The sequence below is a fragment of the Dendropsophus ebraccatus genome, chromosome 3 (genome assembly GCF_027789765.1).
Source record: "Dendropsophus ebraccatus isolate aDenEbr1 chromosome 3, aDenEbr1.pat, whole genome shotgun sequence".
NCBI lineage: Eukaryota > Metazoa > Chordata > Amphibia > Anura > Hylidae > Dendropsophus > Dendropsophus ebraccatus.
This window is the reverse complement of record NC_091456.1, coordinates 51,060,155-51,081,720: the sequence shown is the minus strand read 5'-3', so window position 1 is coordinate 51,081,720 and position 21,566 is coordinate 51,060,155. Positions and strand designations below refer to the sequence as shown.

Below are 21,566 nucleotides of genomic sequence, written 5' to 3'. Positions count from 1 at the left end.
ATTTGAGGTTGTGTTTCCTATCATTCAGCATCTTACGCACATCTATGAAGTTAATGCATTAAGCGTTATAAATCTTTAGTTCATAAGTGTAATCTTGTCTTGAAATAGAATTGTAATAAAAAAGTGGGAATACATAATAATCATGAATGATGTTTCAGGATGATCGGCCTTTTCAGGCTTTGTCTATGATCAGTTTATGCTCTGAAATAATCGGCTTAGATCTCTTTATCAAGCAGCAGATTGTGAAATGGGCTGCTGAAAATGAAGATATTAGAAAGATCTCTTTCACTGGGAACACAACAGACAGTTAAATGAACTCTCTTTCAGTGTGAGTTTGTGGTAGGTCTCGTAACTGATTGGCATGGATCCCAGAATGCTGATTTAAGACAATTCAAGGATAATTCATGGTTGCCTGAGGCTTAAACCAGAATTAAATCTTACAATATTATGTTTACTGTAACACTTTGTATCCTCGGGCAAAAATCCTTGACCAGTGGAATTGTAAAGAGCAAGAGTTTCTTAACATGTTTTCACAAATGCAATTAAAAGATTTTTTTTTTTAATTCATTCTTTTAAGCTTCAGATGCCATCTGTGTTGACTTATTTACAATACATGTTTTTACAGTCATTTTGGTTTTTCTTTTTTCCTTGCAGAGACAAGTAAGTGAGTGACTTTCTAATTTTATAGGATTTGGATGTTATTCCAATAAATGTGTTTTCATCTTCTCTGTTTGAACAGATGTGTAAACAAAACGTATTGTTGCTTCATGTTCTATACTTTTGAAAAGGGAATAAAGTTAGGGCCTATTAATGTTATAAAAAAAAGTTGGCAAGACTAGACTGGTAATGTATCAAGCAGTTACAATTCATAATACTTAAATGTACCCATTTGATTACTTGTTTGCCATTGTATATCTGCAGAGCCATAGTCACCGTCATGTTGTCGTCCTAGCATAAAGATATTTATTTGAAAGTGTCGGAAACCATGGGACCACTTAGAAAGATTAAAGGGGTTGGCAACTTACTGACAGAAGCTCCCTGTGTACCTCATAGAGCTAAAATCAGACCTCCCTCCTCCAGGCTTTGCTATCATGTTGTGTGGGGATTCTGTCCATAAGATGAAAGGCAAAAAGGAGCACATGACAATGCCCATCCCTCTCTGTCATCTATAGGCATATACAAGCTCAGTATTGACATGCTTACATGCTTCTCCATGCTCTGCCTTCCTATGGACAGAATCGCCACAGAGCAGGACAGCACAGCCTGCATTTATACTTTGTATTTTTATGTTATTTTATTTATTCTAATTATTTAACTGTGTATTATGTACCTCTGTACTGTATGCATAGAAAAAAGCGCTGCGGAATCAGTTGGCGCTATACAAATAAATAAATGTATTATTATTATTATTATTTTTATTATTATTATGATTTTAGCTCTATGAGGTACACAGGAAGCTGCTGTCAGTAAGTGCAGTCAGTATACTTACGAGTGGCCAACCACTTCAAATTAAAGAACTTTTAAAGAACTTTTTTTTTAGTTATACAATACTAGCAGGAGTCATCAACCTTTTATACCTTGTCAGATTTAACACTAGTATTGTACTTTCCAAGTTGACACTGTCTGGTGATTTGGATATGCCTGCAATAATGTATATTGTTCGTGCTTGTGGTCAGAGCTCTAGTCTCGTATGATGAGCTAAACAGCCAGTGGTTGTAATCCACATGCGACTCCCTTATCAATGTATGTTTGCTAAAGGGAAGATTCAATTAATTAGCGTCTCTTACTTTTCTAATGTTCCATCTTTCTGCAAATTATACTTAGGGACAGGTACCACACCTAGAGTTGTTACTCATATGCTCCTGTGTCTAAAGGATGAGACGTCTGCTTAGACCAATTGCTGTGAAGGGCACACGACAGCCCAGTTAGTTTGAGAGAAAGCTGCTTAATTATGTATTTTAAAAGGGTTGGTTATAAGAGAATCCCCTCTGATTACATTTATAGAATTATTTTATTTTATTTATTTTATTATAATTTTACTCTAAAGTTTTGTAAAAGTGAAGTGCCAGGTTTTTTGAGAAATGTACAGTATGCTAGGTGGCACCCTTCTGGCTTTTGCCTGCCCAGCTCGGTTTGATTGACAGATCTCTGCCAATAGATACTTAGGGGGCTTTCACGCAGTCCGTAAATATGGACAATGTGCTACTTAAAAGACTTTGAAGTTCCCGGCATAATCATTTATTATGATGCCAGGAGCTCAGAAACTGTTCAAATCTTCACGCTTCTGTACTGATGTCCTGTGTCATTATAGTAGCATGAAGATTTAAACAGTTTGGGGGCTCCTGGCATCATAAGAATGAGGATGCCAGGATATTCCAAGTCCATTACATAGCACATTGTCCGCATTTTACCGTGCACGGAAGATGTAAATTGGGAGAGACCTTTCAGTCAAGCTGCCATTGTTTCTTTTTTTTATCAATCCCAATTTAATCCATCTTAGATGGTAAGTTATTTTAGGAAAAAGGACCATTGACATAATTTGAACATCAAACTGTAAGGCCTTATTCACACGCTCCATAATCTATGGATCCCTATTTCCGTATTCGAGCTAGTGGACATTGATGTCTATTGGGCTATTCACACTATCAGTAGATTACAAGGACGCAAAGCAATGCTGAAAAAAAAAGGACATTTCCTAGTGCGGACCTAGATATTTTATTTTTTTTACGGATCCTCTTCCATAAATCAATGGGATCCGCTTTTTTACGGATTGTAACCTGTTTGGCATCCGTATTGGCGTAAAAAATACAGATGAGTTATAATTGACATTTTGTTGAAAAAAAAAAGGATTTACAGAAATATGTAATGCCCAATCGGTAATTTTTAGCGGATTGTACGGGTGGATATCAGGAGCAATAGGGGCCTTAATATAAGAAATAGTGTGGATCTAAATATGAGTTCATATATAAAATGTCTGCACAAGGAAACCATCTGTAACAATGTACAGTACATGCATAGCTGAGCTCCTTCTTGTTCTCAAGCCACAAATATCACTCTTTACTTTTTAATTTCTGCTGTTTATTTCTTTTACTATGCAGCTAAATTGTTGTATGGCACCCAGTCAAAAATTGTTAGAAGTGACTACATAGTTCAGAATCTTATTTTGGATATTGTCAAGGTCTTTTCTGACATGAAGACTTCCAATGCTAGTTCTAGTTTATTAGACATATGGGAACGGTAGATGGAGCCTACCTTCAAACCAGGTCACCGGTGATTGAAATTGTTCAATAAATTTAATGCAAAAAGGAAATGAAATCGCCTAATACTATCTTACTGTGTATAAGCTCAGGTAACCATAGGGCGAGTTTCTATTTCTCACCTACGTATTTATACCAATTTCAGTCCGATATCCTATATAGATTATAAAACCAATATAACGTCCTCTACTTTTCCATCCTCATCACTCTCTAGTCTTTGTAAAATTGGTATGGCGAGAAGCGAGTTTCATATTCTTACACGCAAAATTAATTTCCTGCCCTTGTCCATCGGTCGTCATTATTGGTTCATTGAAAACTAAAATGTCAATGTTCAGTATTAACACACAGTAAAACGTTCTTAGTACTTGAAGAAAAGTTGACATATAATATATGATGCTGAAGTTGATGGATGCGTTCCTCCTGCCACCGTTGTCGCAAAATGTGAAATATAGCTGCTTAATGTGAAATCCAAAGATAATTTTAAGGACTGTTTTTTACATCAAGACCTCCTTGCTTAACCAAGCTGCCCAGTGGTGTTTTGTTAGGTGACACTGACTTGCTTTTAACAAGCTGTATAAGGAAATGTGAATTATGTCTTGAGATGTTACTGGAAGAGTGTAACTCCGATTTGCTGCAGTGATGTAAGAGCAAACTGACATAATAGTAAAGGAAGTACTTAAACATACTGCTTATAGGACTGCAGTAGTTAAAGGCTTTGCTGCTTCTACTACTACTTCATTACATTTATATTTCACAAATGGACTTTGTTTTATAATCCTAAAATGTTTTAGGCTATGTTCACACAACGTCATTTTTCGGCAGTACTTTTTGGCGGCCATCATTTTATGGCAAAAATACAGGCGTAGTTAGAAAATTATGGGTGTAATTATCAAAATAGGACAGTATTTTCACTTAAAAATGACAGCTGTACAGCAATCCGGACAAAAAGCAGTGTGTGAACGTAGCCTAAAAACTGAATCACATTAGGTCGATTAGTAAAATTTTTTGTATTTGTTTTAATTCTAGAAATGTAACTTGATTGGTAAGGATGGGATTTCACCACAAACCCCGCCTGAAGACATTGGTGCTAATCCAGTGGTCCATAAAGAAAAAAAAGTCCTGCAGGCTGGCGACACTATATTTTTGGTGGGTGATACACCTAAAGCAATAAGGAAGTAAGTATGGTTTATTTAAAAATAAATAAATAAAAAAGGTTACATTTTACACCCTTTAATGTGTAAACTGGACTTTTTAAAATAACAGACATGTAGTTGTTTATATCACTTCATCTATTAATATTGTATCAGTAATGTATATAGCATCTGTCACTGTGTATTTACAGATATTTACAGCGTTTTACTCAGTATTTCAGAGGAGCTTTTTATTTGTAAGGCAGAATTCACATTGCGTTTGCAGTGTTCATTAGATGTACTATATATGCTGGGAAAGTTACAAATGCCTATGTCAAATGTCGCAGCTTGTGGCAAACTTTTGAGAAATAATGTGCAGGTTTAATTCAATTAATTTCTGGTTATTGCATAAAAAAATCCCCCCATAGTTTTTGTCAGGGAACCTATGGGCAACATATACCACTATCACTCAGAGAGAAGGGGGTATCGAGACCAAGATATGTTTGTTCTGCTTTACAGGTCACCTATATAGCGCTCATCCTTGATAATAAAAAGAGGTTACAATTGTTTACATGGCCACAGAGCACTCAAATGGTCTTCAGCTGCTTAAAGTGACTCTGTACCCACAATCTGACCCCCCCCCCCCCCCCAAACCACTTGTACCATCAGATAGCTGCTTTTAGTCCAAGAACTGTCTTGGGATCCGTTCGGCAGATGATGCGATTATTGTCATAAAAAACAACTATTTGACTTGCAGCCCTGTGTCAAATTGGCCTAGAGTGTGCATGCCCTAGGATTGTGACACCCCTCCGTCCCTCCTCCCCGCCTTCCTCATCGCTAGGAATGCCCCAAGCAGGATTTTTTCTATTCATCTCCTGTCTAAACGCTGCACAGGTGCCTCAACAATCCAGGCCATGTGCAGTGTTCACGCAGGTGATGAATAGAAATTGTTCTAGGGGCATTTCTAATGATGAGGAGGGCAGGTAGGAGGGACGGAGGGGTGTCGCAATCCTAGGACACGAGTACTCTAGGCAACGCCAATTTGACACAGGGCTGCAAGTTTAAAAGTTGTCTTTTAGGACAATAACTGCATCATCTGCCGAACGGACCCCAGGACAGATCTTGGATTAAAATCAGCTATCTAAAGGTACAAGCGGTTTGGGACGGCAGATTGTGGGTACAGAGTCGCTTTAACCGTCCTATATAGGAGTAGCGTAAACTAGTGACAAAGAAGCTGAACAAAATTATGTACTACTTACTTTGTTCTGTGCAGCTGATTTGAAGGTATCAGCTAAATTACATGGACAATAAGTAGTCCTCTCCATTATAAGCATGAGTCCAGTAGTCCTGGATATTCATCAGAAGCAGAAAACCCTGCCCAGCAGCTGCTGATTGGCTGAGGGAGGGGTATGGCAAAAATCCTATTCTCCTGCATATTAGGAAAACGGCTGAACAAAATTATGTTAGTAATACACCGATCTGTTCAACATTTTTATCACTGGTTTATGCTGTTCTCTTTTATGGCAGAATAAATGTAGTGACACATTCCCTTTAATGAATAACCACGTAACTGTACATGATCATGCTGTTAAGGGAGTATTGAGCAGACTCAGGACTCGAGCCTGCTCCATACACGGTGGTTTGGAAGATTGCCGGGAGGGTGAAATTACTAGTGATCTCACTGTGATTATACTTCCTTGGATTACAAAATGTAGAGCCAGCCAGCCAGGGAAGGGAGAGGAAAATTGGGAGCGGAGACAGAGCAGCTCACACAGAGTTTTCTGTGTCTTTAGCAGAAAGCAGCAGCTCAAAACTGGGGGAAGAAGACTGAAAAGATCATAAGTATGGAATGAATTGTTAGTCTCCAGGAGGGGGATGATTCAAAATGTATTTTACCTAACAGAATACCTCTTTAAGGGGTTGATATGAGTGGTAATGTGCACTTATCTTTAAGGTACTGTGAAGCATTGTAAGGTAGTGTGGCATTGTAACATTATTGGTATAAAACATCCAACTACATTTCTCATCATATCTTATGATGTTGCACGTTTCCTTTGAACTAGAATGTGAATTTCTGCTGCAGCCAAAGACACAATTTTGGAAGTATTGGAGGCTAAATAAATAAATAAAATGTCATCAACCTACCATTTCTGAGACTATACATTTTAGGAAGGCTAAGGAGTAAAGCCATTTCTCATTTCTGAGAAGGTCACACTGTCAGGTTAAGACTGAGGTCATGTTCTTGGCAATTGAAAGATAAAGTTTTCTTGGCGGCTGTATACCAAACTGGAACTTGGCTCAGTACGGTTGGCTACAGTATTTCACATTTGCAATTCTTTAATATTCCAAAAAAAAACAAATATTTATTTGCTAATCCTCCCAAATGGACTCTGGACAGAATTAATAAACAGTGTATTCTGGTGTGACCTTGTGTAAGATCAGTGCAGTGAGCCCAGAGCTTGGAAGCTACGTATTAGTGCTTAGATAAGCCATGACATTACACCAAATGGCTTAATGAATATTCTTTCTGTAAAAATGTCTGACTAATTTAAAGGCAAATGATGCCGGGATACGGCCTACTTTTAGAATAGCGTTTACTATGAGACTATAGCAATAGTTCTTACTAATTTAAAGGGATTTTGTCAGCAATCTTGAGCCCTGTAAACTGCTGACACCTTGAGACAGAGGACAGAGGGAGAAGTGTAATGATACTCTATGTTTTGGCCATGAAATCTGCTAGTGCCCAGAAGGTGGGAAGAAAACCACAAAGTTGCAGATTTTTTTTACCCTTGGTGTAATCCTTTGATAAATTCCCCCCAATGAGTCTGATGCCCCTTTGCCAGCACTGACTGTTCTCACGGTAAACGTTAATCAGACTTTTGCACATATGTGTTGAGGAAACAGTTTGTTTGTCACAAGAAGAATATGGTCTTAATTAACATTAAAAAGCATGTTGAGTAATCACCACTTACAAGGAAAACAAGGCATACATCAACACATAGCAAAGCATAGCAAGACGTTTACAAATGCATATAAAGCTCAGATTGTTTTTGTTGACAGATGTTGTGATCACAAACTATTTGCCTGTGTTCTTCTCTTTTACTTTTATTGCAATGAAATATTTGGGAATAGTACGGTTTTCGATGATCAGGAGATGTCTGAGCATATACATACTAATTCCCAGGATTTGTTAATATATGAAGAGTCATATATTATCATGTTTCCTCTTCATTTTGACAATCCTGCTTTGTAATGGAAGCAGATCAGTTCATTTACACAAATAGTTACCCATGGTAGTTATACATGTTTCCCAAGTGTACAAAGGTTAATTGGGGTCAAAGAAGAGCAGAAGTGCTAAAATCCCACACATTCATTAGCCACCACCTCATATGTAAGAGTTCATGACTTGTCTTGCATTTTAGAAATGAAAAGATCCATCTAAAAATGTTACTCACTTAAAGAACAGAGACACTTTGGTCAATCAGATACTATAAGGAATTTCCCACAATTGTTATATTGCCCCATCTTATATTTCCATAAGCCAAGTGTCTCAAAACACCTGGATCCCCTGTAGTTCTATTGAAGATAGATAAGAATTCCACACTAGTTAAGGTGATACTGCCACCCTCCTTACTCTATGTGGGGTTCTCGGCACCATCCACAAGCTTAGATCCCTGCACATTTGATATATACATGTATAACACTGATATAACTGATTAAATAAAGCGAAAGTATCACTTTAAACAATTTTAAAAAAGCTGGTGGCCATTACAGACAGTAGCATACGTGTGGCTAGTTTGGTTCTCGCATTGGCTATAACTTGTCATTTGTGTAATACTTATTTGTTATATATTCCTGCATATAAAGGACAATAAAAAAAAATATCACCATTCTGATTTTTATATTTTAGGAGACATTTTGAGCAAATGATGGAATATTTCAAAGCAGCTTCTGCTAAAGAATTTGCTCATAGTCTCATCAGTGTGAAGTCCCATGTGAGACAAGCAATGCTCAGAGAGTTCTATACCAAAAGATATTCAGAGGTGGAAGATCTTTACCCAAATCCGGTTCCAAAAACTGCAAATGAAATGAAAGACAGTAAATCTAAGACTGAGAGTAATATAATCAAAAAGAAGAGAAGAAAGAAGAGTATAACCACATCTCCACAGTACACAAATAAGAAAGTCAGATCAGGGAATCTAGATAATAGTGAGGAAGGGAAAACGACAGAAAGGGATCATCTGACACACTGGGTGAACACCGAACCATCTCTGACCGTGTCGGTGGAAAAGAGTAGTAATTGCTATGAAAGTAAACCATTCCTACATACAGACTTGAAAGTGACAGAGCCTGGTACAAGTTTTTCCAAAGATAGCAACTATGTCACAGAAGACCACTTGTTAAAACATGAAAATCTGACAGGGAAAATGAAAAAAGACGCTGTTGCTGATTTACTTGGTGACACATCAATATTGGATGATCTTTTTAGCCCTCAGAGCAGCCATCGGTCTGCTGTCCCGCTGATACCCTCTCAGTGTGAACCTTTAACAACCAAACCAAGGCACCGTTCTAAGGACTTCTGGGATATTCTTAGTGAACAGAATGACGAAAGTATCAACAGACTCACGGACTTGTCTGTAATTCAAAAAGTTTGTGAGTCTTCAATTTTGCCTTCAGTGTCTAAAAAGGACAGCTGGAATGATTCCCTTTGGGTAAAGAATGAAAAGTTCTTATGGAAGAAGAAGGAAAATAAAGAAGACTGACCTCTAGATTTCCTTTTGTTGTTATATTTTTATAAATTTAATGTGTTGCGAATCTAATCAGCATTATGATATTGGTTGTAAATGGATGTAGAAAATGGCGTACAAACCAATACCGCTCATGTTTAAGGGCTGTTTCTGGAAATGCAAAACTCCAAACTTTAAAAGGAATCTGTCGGTTCTAGATCATGCTCACAGCTCAAGTGTCCAGGTGGCAATATTATGTACGCCCCCATGCCCTCATCCCCATTGACTTGATTGATGTACTGAGCTCGCTCTCCAGCAGAGATGGGTGGGGTAGCTGTGAATTAGACTGAGCTGTCATTTCCAAATACAAATTAGGGACAAGGCATGTTACTGTATTGGGGGGTGGGGGTGGATATTTTCGGGTTCTACCTGTTAGGCAAAAACTTAATTTTGCTGAAAGGTAGCTGTAAAAAATTTTTAATGTTTCAGTTATAAATATTTTAGTTTTGACAATTTTTATTTATATCCAGAAAATGTTGGGGTCACAAACTGAGGTGTCCCTCCCCCCCCCACACCTTTTCCTCAGCTGTTTCTTCTTTAAGGGTATAAACCCACACACCGTATATACAGCAGATATGCAACAAATACGCAGCAGATTTGTTGGTACAGATTTGATGCTGTGTTCAGTTATTTAGATCTAATCTGCTGCGATTTTGCTGCGAGTTTGCTGCGTATCGCAGCAGTAAATACGCTGCATATACGGTGTGTGGGTTTATACCCTAAGTCTAAACCCTTCAGAAATATACTCCTTTTAGGGGTCTAAGTATTAGGCCATGTTCACACATTGTGAAACACCGGCCGTTATGTGACCCGGTCACAGAACGGCCGGTGTTAAAGATCATACAATTGGGATGTGGGCGCATTGTGTGACCTGTCAAGGATGTGCGGCCGCTATTCAGTCTTTAGTACGGCCGCTAGGGATCCCAGCTGGAGTGTATACTATGTGTATACACTTTGGCCAGGATTCCCTCAGAATGCAGTGCACGTAAGTTGTGAATGTGGCCTAAAAGGGGGACTCCGGCCCAATGTAACAATCCGGTGCAGGCAGGGGGTGGGAAGGAAACATATTAAAGAATCTATACTTAAACTTGCCCAGCAGAGCAGCGTCACCAGCTTATTGACAGCCACCAGCCTACTGTTTCTACCAGTGAGGGGGGGGGGGCTGTGGCAGAGGCCACCCACCTGGCAACTCCCTAACTAGATGTTTTAATGAAATAAACCAAAGTTTGTCTGAAGCCACAGATGGTGTGCCTGACTTCTGTTTCTTCGCATTTTGGACAGTGTTTCTATTTTCGGATAGGCGTTATCGTCCAATTTACCTGCCCTTGGTTTGGAACCCAGGTGTGATATAATAGTGGATTTGGTGCCGGCTGGTTTATCTACTATTACCATATTTTAGTTCTTGTCTCCTGTTCTGGCTTTTAATTTTGCCCCATCCTATTATTTTTTACATTCTACAGACTTCCCCATACAGTCGTGTTTATTGGAGAGTAGATTGATTTACTTGCGAGTCAAATTACATACACACCACAGGTAACAGGTTGCAAGGTCATGAAAAGCGTTCCTGTAACAAGTTAGTTTTGTGTCGTTTATAATGTGTTCAGTAGTTAGTTAGTTTGGATGTGGCTATAATTTCCAAATCCGTTGCCTATTAACATGGTGTGGTGGTTCACAGACTCCAGAGAGACTGTTTATAATACCATAAAGTATGAGCCATCTATAGTTCACATAGATACAGAGTTATGTTTAAGACTCCTACTAATTATGTCAGTATGTTAAATACAGGATGTTTAACTGTGGGGTTAACTTCATATAAGGAGGAGGCATTTGTATAATTTGCTGTTGAAACTGCTCCGTGAAAGTGCACCAATCTTTCTGATGTTCTGACATGTCTGAACTTTGGACAGAGGAGACCTACAGCGTTTGTCTATGTGAAGTGGTGCTAGATCTTGTGGTCTGGACTGAAGCCCAGAATAAAATCATCTCAAATCTTGATATGTACATTTTAAATTAAGGATAGCAAGTTTACTCAAGCTTCACTCTGTCTATCCGGAAAAATGACATAAATCTATTGCAACACAGAATGTCTTCTTAAATGTTTCCTTAATTTTTTATTTTTTTTTATCATCTTGTATCTGCTCCTAGAAGTACTTATCAGGTAGAATAGATCGGCTCTACCACACTTTCATTCAAGTATTAAGACTCCATTCACACGGCATCAACAAACAACAAATATCATCCATTAAGAAGAGCTCATTAGCGTTCTCACATATACCGATGTGCAATATGGAGTGACATTTGTATTTCATCTGGGAGTTTTGAAAAACCTTGTCATATCTGTTTGTAAAGTACTGCCCAAACAGTATATATTCTATAGTGCAGATAGAGTTTGCATGTATATGGGGAGAAAAAACTGACGTCCATCGAAAGGGGGTTTTTCCATCATAGAAGGTGATGCTTACAGTGTTTCCCCAAAAATAAGACGCCCTCCTAAAATAAGACACTTCAATTACCATACCCTCTAACCTAAAGTAAGGCACCCCTTACCCTAAACTAGGGCACCTCCCGAAAGTAAGGCCTCCTGTTGCCACCATCCACCACCCAGTACTCGCCTAATGCCTTTGTGGAGTTTCACTGCCGGCAGCTTGGTCCATGGTCTCCATGTCCTCCTCACATCCCAACGCACGCTGGCGCATGTCCCGCTGCAAACTGCTGTCTGTCCTGTTAGCACATCCTGCTACACGCCACCAGCTATCCTGTTGGCACGTCCCGTTACACGCCGCCACCTGTCCGGTAAGGATGTGAGTATGTGAGGGGCTGGTCTGTGTGGGAGGGGATGGCTTATTTCACGGTATTACAGACTGTAGAATAGCCCAGAGCTGCATTCAAAATTCTGCTGGAAGTAATTCTCTATATTTATTTCAGGTAAAACATCTGCACAAAGCTTGCACTGCAGCAATGAACAACTGCTCAAAATTTTAAAGGGAACCCGTTGTCCCTTTCATACTGCTTAAATTACGAGTCTTCGGGGTGGTCTCTGGTGGCTTCTGTCTGTCCTGCCAGTCTTGATTGGTAGATCTCTCCCTGTACCCTAAAAGAGATCTATATATCAACAGTGGTGGGGCAAGGAGACGCTTTAGGACTTGTAGTTTGAGCATCATGAAAGTGATGACAGGATCCCTTGACACAGCTGCACATGTAAACCATGACTGCAATAAAAAAAAGAAATAGAAAAACAACAATCTAAATGAAATTATTGCATGGCACACTTTTTGTTTTACTTAAAGGGGAACAATCAGCAGGTTAGACGAGTCTAACCTTCTTATAGCCCCCTGTTGCACAGGAAGGTATGTCTCTTACCTTCCTCCTTCAGCGCCTTTCCCATGCAGTTAGTAGTTTGCTTCACAGTCCGGTAAGACCGTTAGGAGCGCTGCTGCCCCCATAGAGCCGGCCCACCCCTCTCTAATTTATAATCAATGGGCCAGGTGGGTCGGATCAGTGGTATAGAGGCGGGGAGTGCTCCTAACGATCTTACTAACTGCACCAGAACAGCGCAGAGGAGGATAGGAAGAGACATACCTTCCTCCCCTGCATCTCCTGTGCAATAGGGGGCTATCAGCAGGTTAGATTCGTCTAACCTGCTTATAGTTCCCCTTTAAGGGGTAGAGGATCTCTATCATCCATTACATATAAAATTTTAAGCAATAGTCCGAATCTGGAACATTATTTACACCAGTAGGTCGATCCTGGAATATTTTTATCAATCATATTGGCCGGAACAAACGTTAACAAAAGCTCCTTTAAATCCCAGCATGGAAACAGGTATAGTTCAGTTTGTTTCTGTCTTAAATATTCATTGACATATACTGTTTTATCAGCATGTCTTAGTTTAATGCAGAATAAATATATATTTTCCTTGGGTGACTGAAGAAGTATAATTACTGCATTCATTCCCAGCCAGCAACCTTGGGAGTAAACCATACTTTAAACCGCCACAGACAGATCCAAACCACAGAGAGGCTGGAATTTTTGGGGGCTTAGTGGTGGATGGGAGACAGGGTCACAGCTAATTGTGTCAGGAATTATTTCATGGTTACATTATGAGCAGGACTCACAAATCACCAGTATATTATCATAACAAATTAGGCTGCAGATAGAGGTTCTAATCCACCTTCATTTATTACTTTTGGGTTGAACTTTCTCTTTGTTTGACAGTCGTAATCGTAAAGCAGGTAAATCATGACTCAATTCTCTACATTTTTCCGACGCTTTATATATCATCCACGTTGCATTTTATTCTTGTTCAGCTTATAAGTAATGATCATTTATTGTAGGGATGAAGGGAAGGAAATGACCAATTACAGTGAGTGACGGATTCATAGGGGTTGCTTCCTTCCACTAAGCTAACTCCTTATTGGGGAAGTCAAGGGCATTGGTTGTTGATTATCTGTATTTTTTTACAATCCTAATTCTACATAATGAACATACATCTTGATTACTAAGGAAGAAGACATTTATTTCCCTCTGCGTACCATACAAGCGTGGAAGGTAAGTGCCTGTTAAAAGACACAGATTTTGCAAGTATTGCAAATAAAATGTATTTTAACCCCTTCACTATAGGAGTTTTTGGAATTTCTTCATTCCCAGTAGCCAGGATAGTTTTCACGCTTTTGACATCTACAAATTAAACAAATTAAGCATTCTAACCCACCATGTTCATATATTTTGTCAAAGTACACACAGCGACCATTTGGCATGCCGATATAAACTTGAATGGCTCATCAAGTTAAAGGGGTTAACTGGTGTCAGAACGTTATACAATTTTTGTTAATTACTTCTATTTAAAAATTGCATGTCTTCTGGTACTCATCAGGTGCTGTATGTCCTGCAGGAAGTGGTGTACGCTTTCCAGTCTCACATAATGCTCTCTGCTGCCACCTCTGTCCATGACAGGAACTGTCAAGAGCAGCAGCAACTCTCCATAGAAAACCTTTTCTTCTCTGGACAGTTCCTGTCATGAACAGAGACAGCACCTCGTCAGATTGGAAAAAATACTCTTCTGCAGGACATACAGCAGCTGATAAGTACTGCAAAGCTTGCGCTTTTTAAATAGAAGCAAGCTTATTATTTAGCAAGCTTACCTCCTTAACTTGAGATGCTACTTTTTCCCTCCCATTATTGACAGGTAATTGTCTTGGTTACTGACCACCTCTCTGCTCTAAAAGCAGTGGTCACACACAATTCTTTTTGTGTCATTATTTCAGCGAAAAAGGCGTTTTTGCGCAGTCAATTTTATTGCAGCATTTTCAAGCCGTTTGCAATATATTTGAGTATTTTACTCCGGCTGCGCCATTTTTTAAATGTTTCGATTTGAGGGGCGTGGTTAAGTTGGCTATTTTTCAGCCAGATTTATCATGTGCTCTATCTATCTATCTATCTATCTATCTATCAATATATATATAATATATATATATATATATATATATATATATAGTCAGTGGTACCTTGGTTTAAGAGTAACTTGGATTGATAGCGTTTTGCAAGAAGAGCTCACAGTTTTTTCAAAATTGTAACTTGGTTTAAGGGAATTGCTCTGGTTTTAGAGTTCCATGTACTAGATGAGAAGGGGAGTAAGGGAAGGGCATGGTCTGCATAGCGGGGTCTACAGTACTATACTCTGACCCAGGAAGTCTCCCTCATCATTTAAATCATAGCAGATCCACTTCAGGCTGGGCTTGCATCAAGGGACAGAACTATGGGGGTAATTCTAGCCTGATGTACTACACTACTGCATTATGGGGATCTGCAGTTCCATCCTGTATCTACAAACTGCTGATGTTATTTCAGGTTTATGCCATTACTATACATTATACTCCAGATGATGATTGCAATACTGTACAGTAACTTATAATATCAAACATTCAGCTGTTTCTAAATGTTTGTTTCATTCGTTTTACATGTTATTCAGAGTTAGGATGGGTTCACACTACGGAATCCGTGCAGGTAAGTTCCAGCGGATTCCATCACTTGTACCCGTTCGCAGCCGTGCGCCTTTCTACCCGTGCCATAGACACCATTCTATAGCCGGGCGGATTCCGCCTTCCGACGAAAGAACTGACATGTCAATGTCGGCCTGGCCAAAGAATGGTGTCTATGGCACGGGCTGAAAGGCGAACGGGTACGAGTGACGGAATCCGCCGGAATTTATCCACACAGATACGGTAGTGTGAACCCACCCTAAAAAAATATTTTTGGGGTGTGGAAACAATTGTCTAAATTTTAATAACTTCTTATAGGAAAATTTTGCTTTAGTTTAAAGAGGATGTACCACCAGGTACATCCTCTTTAACCTGAACCCACCTATCAAACGGCGCCGGCACGGGGAAGCACGGGAACCGGCCGGTGCTCAAGCACTGGAGGTCGGCCCGCCCGCCCCCAGTGGGAGGGAATTCCCTCCCCTGTATGACGCGGCTCCGTTCATTCTAAGGGAGCCACGTCATGGAGGGGAGGGAATTCCCTCCCACTGGGGGTGGGCGGGCCGGCCTCCAGTGCTTGAGCACCGGCCGGTTTCCCCTTGACGGCGCCGTTCGATAGGTGGGTTTAGGTTAAAGAAGATGTACCTGGTGGTACATTCTCTTTAATGAGTGGATTTGGATTACAAGCACGGTCCTGGAAGGAATTATGCTCGTAATCTAAGGCATCACTGTATGTATGTATGTGTATATATATATAGTCCAAAATTTGTTACTGCACCCGGAAATTGTAGCGGGTGGGTGCTGTCTGTCTCACCGGTGACTGTATACAGCAAGATAACAGGACTGCAGCACTCCAAATAGTGAAAAAAAATGAGGGTTTATTAGCCCATGAAACAGAAGTGCAAAAATACAGTATGTGTGTGTGTGTGTGTATATATATATATATATATATATATATATATATATATATATATATATATATATACATTTTCTTATTTTTGTTTTTGTGCAAATTGTTCCGCAACAGTATTCCTGACCTAGTTTTTGTTTTTAGCCAAGCTGTGTTACACAAAAAAAAGCACACGGAAATTGCAGAAGATTTATTAAGGCCCATGCACCTAATGATAAATTTTGCACATGTACTAGAGATTTTTGGGCAGCACAAAAAAAAAGGTGTGCAAAGTGTAACCAAGACAGCAAGCTGTCAACAATGGGAGAGAAAGAGCAGCATATCAGGAGAAGTAGGCTAGCTTGCTAAATGAATATATTTGCAAAATTATACAACTTGATGTACTCTACAAGGTTAACTATGGTAGTTGAGATGAAAATTCCCCTTTACTGTATCAGGATTGCATGTTTCTTCAGTCCTGATAGAGTAGAAGCTAGTGTCAGCTTATTGTGACCCTACCATAAAAAAAGGCATATAGGTGGGAACAAGGCCCCCTTAGTGTCAGCCATAAAAAGTTAAATTGGATTAAAATGCGATACTGTGATGCAATAATGTGTTTTGGATACGATGGGGTGAAAGGAATTAGTGGTGAGGTAGATTTACACGTACAGTATAATATTCAGCATTCTCTCGCTTTGTTTGTGCATGCCTATAATAACACACATTTAATATGCTTCTAGGAAGATGCAATATTCTCATACTGTAGGCTCAGAGAAGTTTAGTCTGTCATCATGTTCATTTTTGGGAGGTGACCATGCTATGTAATTGTGAGAAAAGGGGAAGCGGCAACCATGATGTAGCACTGTGTGTGGTCTGAGGTTCCAGTCCTGAAGAGAGAATGCAAGTTCCTGGCTGACTTTTTCATCATTGAAAGAGCTCCTTATCCACTGTCTATAGCACTGCAGGAAAGGATCCAGTTTTCTGTGGGCAGACTGCTACTATCAGCAGAAAACAGCTTATTTAGTTAGGCAGTTTAAATAGTTAAACAAAATAATCTCAGGAACGTTTTTGTAGCAGTTGTGGCTGGCAAGGAAAAAGAAATATGCAATATTAATATCCTGCGTCTAACCTCTATGGTAGAATAGTATTGCAGGGTGAGTCGTCAAGTGTGCACAGAGGTGCCAGTCAGTGGTGAGCGCTCAGTGGAACGTCTATTGGTAAATGCTAATATCGTGGAAAAGGGAACCATGTCTGTGCTTTGTTTGGGAATGAGGTCATTTATTACCACATAAAAACTACAGAGTAGTGATTTTTTTTTTATATATACTGTATTTTCCGGTGACACCCAATTTTTCCAATATACAATTATTATACAATAGTATTGTCTAAGAATGTATTAAGCTTGCTAATCTGGTCCCCACTCAAAATAACTGGAGAACACTCTGCCTTAGGGCCCTATCCCACGGGCCGAGCAACGATGTAAATGAGCACCGATCTGGTAGATCGGCGCTCGTTTACCGGGCCTATTCCACGGCCCCGATGATCGTGAAACAAGGGCTGCAAGGACATTGTTACCGATGTCCTTGCAGCCCTTGTATCATACATTACCTGTCCGGGCGCAGGTCTTCTTCTCCCGGTCCCGCGCGGCAGCATCGGCTTCGGAGCGGGGCCGTCTGAACTGACAGACTGCTCAGCCAATCATTGGCCGCGGCGTTTCCGGACAGTGATTGGCTGAGCAGTCTGTTAGTTCAGACAGCCCTGCTCCGAAGCGGATGCTGCCGCGCGGGACCGGGAGAAGAAGACCTGCGCCCGGACAGGTAATGTATGGTTCTGCTGAAATCGTCGGTCGCCGCCACGCACCGCTATTCAACCATAGTGATGCGCTGGTGGCGAACGATGATTTTAGGTCTGAACCTAAATGAACGATCAGCCGATGACACGATCATCGGCTGATCGTTCTCTCTATTCCACGGAGCGAATAGAGCGATTATCGCTCCTGTGGAATAGGGCCCTTAAAGTACGGTGGGGGTGGGGTAAAAAAATCATTGCAGGCATGGAGTGGGAGGAAAATAAAAAAAGACACTATGCTTACCACTCCCATCACCGCATCACTCTTCTCCCAGACCCCGCCAGCTGTCATCTTCTCCCTGGTTCAGGGTACGTCACAAGCCGGATTCCACATGACAGACTGGTGGGATATAGCCTGCTCAGCCAATCAGTGACTGCAGCTGTGTTGCTTCAGTAAGTGACTGGCTGAGCGGAGAATCCGTCAACCAGGTTGTAATGAGCCTCGAAAAACTGCCGGCAGCGTCCAGGAGCTGGACGCGGCTACCGGTACAGGTGACTAGCTTGTTTTTTATTTTGCTCCTACCCCGTGCCCGTTATGATTTTTTACTTCCCAGCTGAAATTCTCCTTTAAAGGACATGTGTTTTAATAGCTGTCTGGCCCTGTTTAACCCCCCCCCCCTCCCCTCCCCTTCCCTGACACCAGTAGCCTTTTCTCTCCCATTCATGACACTGGAACCAGGACGTGAGGGAGAACCAAAGCCGCGGACCGGAGAGTGTGAAATATATGTTTATCAGTCTTTTTTCTTTTTTAACGCCGAAGTTGTCCTTTAAAGCGACTCTGTACTCACAATCTGACCCTCCCCCAAATCACTTGTACCGTCACATAGCTGCTTTTAATCCAAGATCTGTCCTGGGGTTTGTTCAGCAGGGGATGCAGTTATTGTCCTAAAAACAACTTTTAACCTTGCAGCCCTGTGTCAAATTGGTATGGCCTAGAGTACCCATGCCCTAGCATTGCGATGCCCATCCGTCCCTCCTCCCCGCCCTCTTCACCATTTTTCCTATTCATCACCTGTCAGAACACTGCACAGGTGCCTTAACGATCCAGCTCATAACTGCATCACCTGCTGAATGGACCCCAGTACAGATCTTGGATTAAAAGCAGCTATGACAGTACAAGTGGTTTGGGGGGTCAGATTGTGGGTACAGAGTTTAAGAGACCACATACAAAGTACAGGTCATTCTAGACAGAAGGATACAAAGTAGACATCAGTAGGGGCGCTATCGTTGAGCAGGACATTTTACAGATGAGTATGCTGCTGCAATATTATCAGTCTAGTACAAGGAATATGGCAAGATTTTTTTAAGGTCTATTGTCTTGTCCAGGCCTAGTATCTTCAAGAAGTTTCAAGAGCAAATCGGTATAATGTACACTGAGGATTGACATTACAGTGTCTGGCTCACTAACATTTATCACCTATTCACATGGTAGGTAATACATGTATAGGGTTTTGGGGTCTGAAAACTGGGACCTCACCAATCAATTGAAATGGCAAATCCTGAGTGCTGAGTACATTGTGTGATCACTGCTACTTCCACTATCAATGGGACTGATGAAGATTGCGTATAGTAATGATTTCAGTCCTGTAGAGAGTGAATGGAGTGGTGGTGGTGGTGACACAGGTATACTATTGCTCTATTCACAGGGATTGCTGTTCTCTTGATAAATGTATGATTACCAGAGTCCAACCCATATATCACTTATTTTGTGGATAGTTGATGAATGCTGTTGGTATGCAAACTCTATTAAAGGGGTTGTCCAGGGAAAATCTTTTTCTTTCAAATCAACTGATATCAGAAAGTTACATATATTTGTAATTTACTTCTATTAAAAAATCTCAAGTCTTTCCATACTTATCAGCTGCTGTATGTCCTGCTGGAAATGTTTTATTTTTCAGTCTGACACAGTGCTCCAGTGGCGGATTATAATGTGGGCGGTTTGGGCGGCCGCCCGAGGCTCCGGGGGGGCCCATGCCACGCCGCCCACATTATAATACCGCCCGGGAGGCCCCCTTCCCCTCGCCACTGCACTCTTGTGACCGCAAGCATTGTTTCGCTTGCGGTCACAAGAGTCTCCGGCTGCCTCCGGCTGATGCGTGGCTGCCGGGGGTGTCCCGTCCTCTCCCCGGCAGCGCGCGCATCACACAGCTCCTAGTGCCTCCTGGGGCCCTGACTTCCAGTACTGGGAGTGCACGTTAGAGACGCTCTGTGTACCGGAAGTCAGGGCCCAGGCGGCACTAGGAGCTGTGTGATGCGCGCGCTGCCGGGGAGAGGACGGGACACCCCTGGCAGCCGCGCATCAGCCGGAGACTGCAGAAGGAGAGAGGATCGACGGGAACGCAGGGTAGGTGAGTTGTATTTTGTTATTTTTGTGTTATTTACTGACTGGGGGGGCATCTATAAAGGGGATAAGAGGGGGGGGACCATCTATAAAGGGGGGAAAGAGGGGGACCATCTATAAAGGGGGGAAAGAGGGGGACCATCTATAAGGGGGGAAAGAGGGGGACCATCTATAAGGGGGGAAAGAGGGGGACCATCTATAAGGGAGGGGGGGAGAGGGGGACCATCTATAAGGGAGGGGGGAAAGGGGGACCATCTATAAGGGAGGGGGGAAAGGGGGACCATCTATAAGGGAGGGGGGGAGAGGGGGACCATCTATAAGGGAGGGGGGAAAGGGGGACCATCTATAAGGGAGGGGGGAAAGGGGGACCATCTATAAGGGAGGGGGGAGAGGGGGACCATCTATAAGGGAGGAGAGGGGGACCATCTATAAGGGAGGGGGGAGAGGGGGACCATCTATAAGGGAGGGGGGAAAGGGGGACCATCTATAAGGGAGGGGGGGAGAGGGGGACCATCTATAAGGGAGGGGGGAAAGGGGGACCATCTATAAGGGAGGGGGGAAAGGGGGACCATCTATAAGGGAGGGGGGAAAGGGGGACCATCTATAAGGGAGGGGGGAGAGGGGGACCATCTATAAGGGAGGGGGGAAAGGGGGACCATCTATAAGGGAGGGGGGAAAGGGGGACCATCTATAAGGGAGGGGGGAGAGGGGGACCATCTATAAGGGAGGAGAGGGGGACCATCTATAAGGGAGGGGGGGAGAGGGGGACCATCTATAAGGGAGGGGGGAAAGGGGGACCATCTATAAGGGAGGGGGGAGAGGGGGACCATCTATAAGGGAGGAGAGGGGGACCATCTATAAGGGAGGGGGGAGAGGGGGACCATCTATAAGGGGGGGAAAGAGAGGGACCATCTATAAGGGGGGGAAAGAGGGGGACAATCTATAAAGGGAGGGGGGAGAGGGGGACCATCTATAAGGGAGGGGGGAGAGGGGGACCATCTATAAGGGAGGGGGGAGAGGGGGACCATCTATAAGGGGAAGGGGGAGAGAGGGGGCCATCTATAAGGGGGGGAAAGAGGGGGACCATCTATAAAGGGGGAAAGAGGGGGACCATCTGTAAGGGGGGAAAGAGGGGGACCATCTATAAGGGAGGGGAGAGGGGGACCATCTATAAGGGGGGGGGGGGAGAGGGGGACCATCTATAAGGGAGGGGGGCCATCTATAAGGGAGGGGGGAGAGGGGGACCATCTATAAGGGAGGGGGGAGAGGGGGACCATCTATAAGGGAGGGGGACCATCTATAAGGGAGGGGGGAGAGGGGGACCATCTATAAGGGAGGG

At 42.0% G+C, this 21,566-nt stretch overlaps 1 protein-coding gene across 1 annotated transcript in view; it reads left to right on the top strand.

Annotated features, from left to right (window-relative positions):
• ERCC6L2 (ERCC excision repair 6 like 2) overlaps window positions 1–9,158 on the top strand; it is an 80,004-nt gene extending 70,846 nt beyond the window's left edge. Inside the window, exons 18-19 of the mRNA XM_069961747.1 lie at window positions 4,284–4,432; window positions 8,298–9,158. Coding sequence (XP_069817848.1) covers window positions 4,284–4,432; window positions 8,298–9,150 — 1,002 coding nt within the window. The 3' untranslated portion in view covers window positions 9,151–9,158. The remainder of the gene's footprint in view (window positions 1–4,283; window positions 4,433–8,297) is intronic.
• Window positions 9,159–21,566: the final 12,408 nt, after the last annotated feature.